Here is a 9,023-nt window from a genome sequence, read left to right as displayed (position 1 = left end):
TGGTGGCGAGGGTGGTGGGGGCGATGGGGGCGGCGGCGAGGGGCCCGGCGGCGAGGGGGGCGGCGGCGAGGGGGGCGGCGGCGAGGGCGGTGGCGGCGAGGGCGGTGGCGGCGATGGCGATGACGAGAGCGGTGGTGGCGAGGGCGGCGGCGGGCTTGGTGGCGGCGGCGAGGGCGGCGGCGGCGATGGGGATGGCGGCGAGGGCGGCGGAGGCGAGGGTGGCGGTGGCGATGGCGGCGGCGGCGACGGGGGCGGTGGGGAGGGCGGCGGAACGGAGGGAGGCGGTGACGAAGGTGACGGAGAGGAGGATGGCGGCGGCGAGAGCGGCGGCAGAGATGGAGCCCCGGGGACGCCGCTCTGGCCCTCGCTGTCGTCACCCCAGCACTCGATGCGCCGCGTGTCCTCTATGATGCCGCAAGCGTGATCTCCGCCGGCAGAGACTTGTATGAAGGCCACACTGTGCGGCGGGGTGCTCTGGCCGGCGCTGTTGCTACCCCAGCACTCGGCGCGCCTGTTGTCTGCCCTCAGAGCGCAGATGTGGAGTCGACCCGCTGAGATCTGCGTGTAGGCCACGTCGGGCGATGCGGCGGAAGCGGTGTCCCCCCAGCACTCCGCATGCTGCGTATCTGCTCTCAACGCGCAAGCGTGGTTGGCTTCGGCAACGGTGATCTGTGGACCCGAGGGTGGGAGCAGCGGCGGCGGCGGTGCGGAAGCGGCACAGAAGGCAGGCAGATTCGCGACGAGCAGCAGCTGTATCAATCCCGCTGCAGTGCAGCGTGGTGGTGTCCTCGGCCTCGAGACACGACTGCGCTCGTCGGGCTTGCGCTGCATCGCTGCAAAGCACAGCCATCTCAGAACCCGACTCTTCTCGCGTTCTGACTTCATGACTGCTGAGGCGTCGTGCGCATGTTTGCGTCGCGCAAGCATACACAACCAGGTGAAGCCGGAAGGACAGGACACCTTCGACAGGTTGCCGCTCGCGTGAGGCATGCCCTCCTTTGTTGAAGGAGGCGCAACAGCCTCGCCTTTGCGGCTGCCGACGACGACCAGAGCTCCACATCTGACCACCAGTGCGGCCGTCGCAAGCGATTCGGCGATGGTGGGTTCTGCGCGCTCCTTCTCTCGCGAGGCGAGCGGGCTGTGTTCGTGAGCAGATGCATCGACGGCGACTCTGCAGAGACAGGACTTGGTCCAGCGTCTCGAGAGTCGAGTTGCGATTCGCAGCGTGCCATCATCGCGCCTCCTTTCGAGATTCACGCAGAGTTCAATTTCCTGCTCTCTTTCTTTTTCCCCACTGGAGCACAGGTATACTCGAGTTTATGGAAGCGAGACATGTGCAAAAACAAAGAAATTGAGTCCAAAAAGAAGAAAAGAAATTTGCGAAAGAAGAAAAGAAATTTGAGATACCTGGCACCACGGGCACGGCACAACAACACAACAAACAAACACCCAACACGAAGGGCTTGAGCGAACTCTCGCACGCGACCGCGGACTGTGTGGGCGACTGTGGGTGAGAGACCCGGGTACGCGCATGATGATGCGGCGCGGTCACACGCTTCAGCCCCAACGGCGGGGTGGCGGGGTGGCACGCGCTGCTCAGAACATGCCGTACCCGCGGGCCATGAGCATCAAGAGCATCCTCTCGCGGTCGCTGCCGCCGCCGCGGCGGAAGCCGCCAAAGCCGCCGCGGCGGCGACCGCCAAAGGCGCTGGGGTCGCCGGGCGCGTAGGTGTAGTGGCAGACCACCGTGCAGCCGTCCTTGAGGTCGTTCTTCTTGGCGATGGCGCCCGTGGACGCGAGCGTGAGGGAGCCCAGCTTGTGGCAGTCCACCTTGCCAAAAATCTTCCGAATGGCCGTCTTGAGCTCGCGCAGCCCCTGGCCCGCGGCGAGCGTCACCGTCGTCACGCCGCCCATCTGCTGGCAGCGCGAGTTGCCGCGGCCGCCGGTCACGTGGATCGTGCGCGGGCCGGCCGCGTTCTTGGCAGCGGGCGCGGCGGGGAAGAGTGACGGCGGCGCCGACGACGAGCGAGACGCGGAGGCCGCCGAGGGCGCCGCCTCGACGTACTCCTCGTCGTCGTCCTCGTCGTCCTCGTCGTCGTCCTCGTCGTAGTCGTCGTCGTCGTCGACGGCCTTGGCCTTGCCCTTGCCCTTGCCGGCCGTGGCCGCGGCGTCGGCCTCGCCCTTGTGCTTCTTGGCGGCCGGCTGGCCCTCAAACTCGGCGATGAGGTCGGCGTGCAGGTTCTTCCGCGGCTCCCACGTGTTGTCGTCCGGGTCGTCGTACCCCTTCCACCTGTTCACGGTACACGCTGTGAACATAGCTCTCCCCACAGCACAGCAGCGCCGTGCCACTTGCTCGCACTTGACGTAGTACTCGGTCGACTTGCCCGAGGGACGCGACTTGAGGATCGCTTCCACCTCGTACTCCTCCTCGTCATCGTCGTCGTCGCTGCCATCCGCGTCCTCGGCCTTGGCGGTGGCGCGCGCCTTGTCGATCCCTGCGTCGGCCGCCGCGCGCTTCTTGCCGGCCGCCGTCCCGGAGGACGCCGCCGCCGCGGGCGTGGCGCCACCGAAGCCGAGCGTCGCCTGCTTGAGCGGCGCCGCGCAGCTGCTCGCTGAGGCGGAGGCGCCAGCCTTGCCGCCGCTGGCGGAGGCCGCCGCCGGCTTCTTGGCGGAGGCCGCCGGCGTCTTGGCGGGCGGCTCTCCGAGGCGGACGCGGTCGGCGGTGAGCCGGGCGCCTTTGATGGCGCCGCGTTCGGCAGCCGGCGGCAGCGAGACGACGAGGACGGTGCGCGTGTAGAAGGTGTCGGTGCAGGCCTCGTTGCCAAAGTACTCTCCGAACTGGAGCTCGGCGAGGAGGCCCTTGGCGCCTGGGGCGGGGCGGGCCGAGGGACGTGTACGTGTCATGGACGGACACGTCATAGGGGTGGGGCGGGCCGAGGGACGTGTCCGTCCATGACGAGGGACGTGTGGGGCGGGCCGAGGGACGTGTACGTGTCATGGACGGACACGTCATGGGGGTGGGGCGGGCCGAGGGACGTGTACGTGTCATGGACGGACACGTCATGGGCGTCAGGGCGAGGCGCTTGGCGCGCCCTTGCGGCTCGAGAGCCACGTGATGCCCTCGTCGAGGTGGCCCGCCGCGTAGTCGTCGATCTCGTCCGGCGAGACGCCCTTCATGCGGCAGCCGTCGCAGTTGCGCACGCGCCCGAAGCCGCGGTCACTTGCCGGCATCTTGGCGAGCTCCCACTGCTGCTCGCAGTAGCCCTCGCCGTCGGAGAGCACACGCTTGGTCTCGACGCGCAGCCCAGCCGCCGCCGCCGCCACCGCGAGCACCGCGTCCTCGTTCTTGAGCCCCGACTTGATCTTCTTGACACTCACGTCCTTGGCCGACGTCTTGGCGAGTGCCTGCTCACGGGGAGACGCGTGAGGAGAAGAATGACGCGGGCCTCGCACCGACTCCGGCGGGCGCCTTCTCGGTCGCGCTGAGCTCCTTCTCCTCGTACAGGTGTGCCGCCTCGAAGCCGAGCGTGCCGCCCTCGGGCAGGCAGGCATCGTCGGCGACGACGGCCGCAAAGGCCTGCCGCACGGCCTCGGCGCGCTGCAGGAGCGCGTCGGCGAACGGGTCGGGCTTGCCGTCGCGGTAGAGCTCGTACGCGAGCGTCACGCGGACGCCGTCCGAGACGGTGCCGACGTGGTGCTTGGTGTCGCCGAAGAAGGCGCACCAGCGGAGCACTCCGGCCGGCGTGTGCTCGGCGAGCCGCTTGGCCGCGTCGGCGCCGAAGCCGTAGTGGTAGCGCGGCGCCCAGTCGCCGGTCTTGCCCCAGTCGACGACCTTGCGCTGGCCGGCGTGATCGACGCAGAGCGCGCCGCCGGCGTGGTAGGCGGGGAGGAGGAGGACGAGCGAGCCAAAGTGCGTCTCGGAGCGCGGCGTGTCGCGGTGCTCGGCAAAGTGGCCGCCCTTTTCGTAGATGTTGACCTTGTGCAGCTTGGCCGTCACGGCGCCCGCGTCAGGCACGAGCTCGGTGCGGATCTTCTCGAGGACGGCGGGAGGGAGAGCGCCGTCAAAGCCTCCGGCGAAGGTCAGCGAGTCGCCCATGACCTGCGGGGGCGGCGGCGGCGGCGGTGGCGGCGGACAGAGAGGGAATGGTGGCGGAAGTGATGTGTTGAGCCCTCGTGCTCGAGGCGCACGCGCTCACCTGCGAGGCTTGGCGCACGGCGGTGTTGACAACGGTCTCGCCGCCGAGGCCAAACGGTGACGGCGCCGCGACATCGGTCAGCTTCTTGATCTCGGTGAGCTGCTCGCCCCGCTTGATCGGGAACGTGGCAGTCTGGCCGCCGGACGCGGTGATCTGGAGAGGCGCCGGCATCGAGAACTGGCCGCAAGTGAGGTAGCGAGATTCGATCGAGTCCACGGCACTGGAGAGGGCCGCGAGCGTCGGGTCGTCGTCGTTCATTGTGCGTGGTTGGGCAACGGGCGAGAGGACGCGACTGGAATGCGCGGGAACGGACCGGATTTCTTTTTACCTTTGTTTTCTTTCTTTTCACTAAATTCCAAAAACCGAATTCCAAACCGAATGGAGTAAATAAAAAAAACCTGCGGCACCACCACCCCCCGCCCCCGTAGTACCGCGTACCCCTGTCGCCTCTCGCTGCACCCAGCCCTACGCCCTGCACCCCGCCGCTGTCCCGCGACAGCATGCAGGGTGGTGCCGATGTCGTGGCCAACGATCTGGAGGATCCGCTCGCAGAGTACCGCGACGCCGAGACGGGCCGGCTTGACCACCGGCGTGTCCGCGGCGAGTGGCCATCCCGCGTGGAGGCTGCGAGTCCTCTCCCTCTCCCGCTCGCGGTCGGCGACCTGCGTTTCACCGCCTCCGTCTGGGACGCGTCCGCAAAGCGTGCGCTTTCCGACGGCGCCGTGGAGCTGCTCTGGGAGATGGGCGAGGAGCGCAACGAGGACTCATGGACGCGGCCGCGCCACCTGCACCTCGTTCGGCGTGCGGACGTGGAGGAGAGGCCGTGCTCCTGTACGAGCCTTCACGGTTGCAGCGTCGGCTGCAGGACCAAGATCTCGCAGCGCTTTCTCAGGCGCGGCGCACGGCCGATGGCGTCCGTCTTTGCGCAATGGTCTGGACCAGGAGCCGACCGCGCTCAATACTGGCGCCTCTTTCAGCTGCACCAGGTGCTCGCGCACCGCGACCACGTCACCGCCGAGGAGGTTGAGTGCCTCTGGGGTGAAGACTGCCCATCGCTGGTGGCGTGCCCGGACGAGCAGCACGCAAAGAGGAGCAAGGGCTGCATGCAGGTCCTCGTCGCCTCGGCCGCCGCCCGCTTCACGCCGCCGCCCGACGGGGAGGGCGGAGCTCCAGCCATCATCCAAGTGACGCTGCGGCTGGAGGCGGGCGCGTTTGAGCTTGATCGAAGGCTAACGGCTGGAGCCGCCGCCTTTGCCGGCGACGGAGAGGAGCACGCGCTCGCGCTCTCCGGCGAGCGGCTCGGCGGCGTCCGCGACGTGCTCCGCTCTCTCCGCCGGCTGGTCACCTTCCTGGCGACGCCCGGGGCGGGGTCCGGCGCAGGCCTCGGCCCCGACTGTGACCCGGACACCCTCAACCGGTACATGTCCGTCTCTCGCTCCGACGTCGCCTTGGGCCCGGAGGACCCCTCCTACTCCGCTACCTGCTCCTCGAGCGCCGGTGGCTCCTCGAGCGCCGGTGGCTCCTCGAGCGCCGGTGGCTCCTCGAGCGCCGGTGGCTCCTCGAGCGCCGGTGGCTCCTCGAGCGCCGGCCCTCCTCCGGTGGCGGAGTTTGACCTCACAAACGTGCTGCAGCGCTGCTGCACCGCCTCCTCCAGCACCAAGGACTCGAACCTCTGCGCGTCGACGGCCGTGCAGGCGGCGCTGGCCGACGGCGCTCGGCTGCACCCCTTCCAGAACTACGGCATCGGCTGGATGATCGAACGAGAGCGTGAGCCGGACCGGCTCTCCCTCCACCCGGCGTGGCTGCAGATCCGGGCGGCGCACGGCCGCCTCTTCTACATCCACTCGATGACTGGCGAGTGCTCCGCCGCCTTCCACGCGGCGCCGCGAGCCGAAACGTGCGGCGGCATCCTCGCCGACGAGGTCGGGCTAGGCAAGAGCTTGCAGCTGCTCGGCCTCGTCGTCGGCAACCGCGCTCCCGCCGGCTGGGCCGTAGAGGAGCTGCCTCGCTTCACCAGGGAGCACGTGCCGGTGCGAGCGACGCTCGTGGTCGCGCCCGCCGCCATCCTCGGCCAGTGGGAGGAGGAGACGCGCAAGCACTTCAAGCACGGCGCCCTCAAGGTCGCCACGTACCTCGGCCTCGACGGAGCAAGGAAGCGCCGCCAGCAGCAGGCCGCGTCATCCGGGGCCGCCGAGGCGGAGGCGCTGGCGGAGGCGGCGCCGGCCGAAGCGTCGGCCGCGGCGCCGGCCGAGGCGGCGGCCGCTGGCGGTCGTGGACGGCGCGCCTCGCGGCGCCTCGCGGCATCGGAGGAGAGCCTTGCCGCCGCCGCCGACCACGCAGAGGGCGTGGAGGTCGAGGTGGAGGTGCTGGCAGCGACGCAGCCGGACCTCTTTGTCGGCGTCGGAGGCAGCCCGCCGCCTCCGGTGGCCGACTGCGACATCATCTTTTGCAGCTTCGAGACGCTGAGGGACGAGCTGCGCAAGGTGCAGCGCACCGAGGGCGGCTTGGACCTGCCGCTCGGCGCGCTCGGCTTTTGGCGCATCATCCTCGACGAGGCGCAGCTCGTCTCTCAGACCTCGTCCAAGGCGGCCCAGATGTGCTCCGAGCTCTGCCGCCGCTTCGCATGGGTGGCGACGGGAACCCCGATCAACGCCAAGGCGGCCGAGCTCTCCGGTCTGATCGCTTTCCTCAACCGCCGCCCGTTCGCGACCGAGGAGACCTTCAACGCGCTCGTGCTCCGGCCCTTCAAGGAGAGGGCGCCCACCGGCCTCTACCGGCTGCGCGCGCTGCTCCGAGCGCTGATGCTGCGTCGGCGCCAGGCCGACCCGGCGATCAAGGCGCAGATCAGCCTGCCGCCGCTGACGTGGGCCACGCTGGAGCTGACGTCGTCGTCGGCCGAGAGGGCGTCCTACGAGTCGGCGCTTGCGCAGCTCCGCCGCTCACACAAGGCGTATGCGCGGACCGCGGCTACGGCGAGCGCCGGCCGGAAGGCGCGGCTGCTCGGTCAGCTCAACGGCGACCTCACTCGCGTGCGGCAGACGGCGTGCCACCCAGGCGTCGTCAACACGGCGCGGCCACGCGGCGCGGCAGGCGCCGCCAGCGCGGGCCGCCTCCCGCAGGCGGTGATTGCCGAGCGACTCGTCGCGCGCGCCACCTCTGAGCACGCTGTCGCGCTCGTCAACCACCTGAAGGCGCGCGCGATGCTCGCGGTGGCGCAGCGCTCCTTGGGCGAGCTCTCCGCCGGCCGGTGCGCCGCCGCAGCTGCCGAGATCCTGAGGGAGCTCTCGCAAGAGGCGGAGTCGTGCCTCACGGCGGCCTCCGCGGCCAAGGACGAAGAGGCCGCGCGCACGCTCCGCGCTGCGGGCGCAAAGCTGGAGCGGCCGCGGCAGGAGGTGCGTTCCCTCTTCGATAGCGGGTCGGAGGACGTTGCTGCGCCTTCCACCATCCCGCTCGGCCGGAAGCGGGCGGGCAAGCGTCCTAGGGCGGAGGAGTCGGCGGCGGCGGATGCGCGGGCGGCGCTGTCGGTTGTGGTGAGCGGAGTCGTGCTTGAGCGGAGGAAGGAGGTCGCTCGGACCGCGAGCGCGCTTCGCGACAAGGCGGGCAGCCTGAGCTACTTGCGCAAGGCGGGAGGGGCGGCCGACGAGGCGTGCGCCGCCGACGAGGAAGGGGAGGAGCAGGGCGAGGGCGCCGAACTTTGCCCGATCTGCCTCGACAACCGCTCGGCCGCGACGGAATGGGGGATGACGCTGTGCGGCCACGGCGGATGCTACGATTGCCTCACGCAGGCGGTCTCCGAGTCGCGGTCCTGCCCCTTGTGCAAGAAACCGCTCACCGAGGAGGGCATCTTCGAGTGCGGCACCTCTATCGAGGCGGGGTGTGAGGCCGAGGCGGCGGGCTTGCAGCTGCTCGACGAGTACGGCACGAAGCTGACGCGGCTCTGCATCGAGGTGGCCGCGATCAAAGAGGCGCGCGGAAAGGCGGTCGTGTTTTCGGCCTGGACGCGGCTGCTCACCCTCGCGGGGGACGCACTCGCGGCCAACGGCGTCCGCGTTGCCTCGCTCGTTGGCTCGCTGGACAAGAAGCGCGCCGCCCTCGCCGACTTTTCGGCCTCCGCGGACGTGCTGCTCGTCCCCCTCTTCGGCGGCGCCTCTGGCGCGGGCGGCGGTGGAGCGGCGGGCCTCACCCTGACGCAGGCCTCGACGGTCTTTCTGCTCGAGCCGGCGCTGCAGCCCGGCATCGAGCGGCAGGCGGCAGGCCGCATCGCGCGGATCGGGCAGAGCGAGGAGACCCGCTGCGTGCGGCTCCTCATCAAGGACACCGTCGAGACAAAGATTGTGGAGTGGCAGCGGATGCGGCTGGCCGACGGCGCGTCGGCCGCACCGCAGCTCTCCCTCAACGACTGGGTCCACATCGTGTCCTAGAGATATTGAGCTCTGTGCGGGTGAACCTTCTTTTTTGCCTATAGAAGGCTAGGCCGTAGGCGGATTCGGAGAGCAGCCTCGAGCTCTCAATCCTAGAACCGTCGAAGGATTGGGAGCAGCACTCCTCGCAATCGTAGCATGTCTGTGCGATTGCGCGCGAGCGCCGGCGGCGGCGCTCGCACAATCCTATGCACATCTAAAATCTAAGCACTGAGGATTGCGACTTTGCGAGCGGGTCCCCTCGCAATCGGTGCATGTTGCTAGGATTGTGAGCGCAGATCTTTTGGATCTTTAATACGATTGTGAGCGCAGCCGCTCATAGTCCTACAAGATGATAGATGTAGGATTGCGGCGAGCAGCACTGCTCGCAATCGGAGGCATGTTGCTAGGATTGACGATTCTCGAT

The 9,023-nt window shown here is 69.2% G+C and overlaps 2 protein-coding genes across 2 annotated transcripts; one reads left to right on the top strand and one right to left on the bottom strand.

Annotated features, from left to right (window-relative positions):
- Positions 1 to 3,069: 3,069 nt before the first annotated feature.
- Positions 3,070 to 4,454, bottom strand: EMIHUDRAFT_195256 (hypothetical protein; the record flags this gene model as incomplete). The annotated part of the gene is made up of 3 exons (XM_005775227.1): positions 3,070 to 3,405; positions 3,458 to 4,033; positions 4,197 to 4,454. 3 exons carry the CDS (start codon positions 4,452 to 4,454, stop codon positions 3,070 to 3,072), a joined length of 1,170 nt encoding a protein of 389 aa, XP_005775284.1.
- A 3,908-nt stretch (positions 4,455 to 8,362) lies between these two features.
- Positions 8,363 to 8,545, top strand: EMIHUDRAFT_59963 (hypothetical protein; the record flags this gene model as incomplete). The annotated part of the gene is made up of 1 exon (XM_005775226.1): positions 8,363 to 8,545. A coding segment is annotated over one exon (183 nt), but the record flags the coding sequence as incomplete, so codon positions are not given.
- Between the last annotated feature and the right edge of the window lie 478 nt (positions 8,546 to 9,023).

Source organism: Emiliania huxleyi (assembly GCF_000372725.1).
Source record: "Emiliania huxleyi CCMP1516 unplaced genomic scaffold EMIHUscaffold_3, whole genome shotgun sequence".
Lineage (NCBI taxonomy): Eukaryota > Haptophyta > Isochrysidales > Noelaerhabdaceae > Emiliania > Emiliania huxleyi.
The sequence above is the reverse complement of the archived record's forward strand: the minus strand, read 5'-3'. Positions and strand labels throughout refer to the sequence as shown.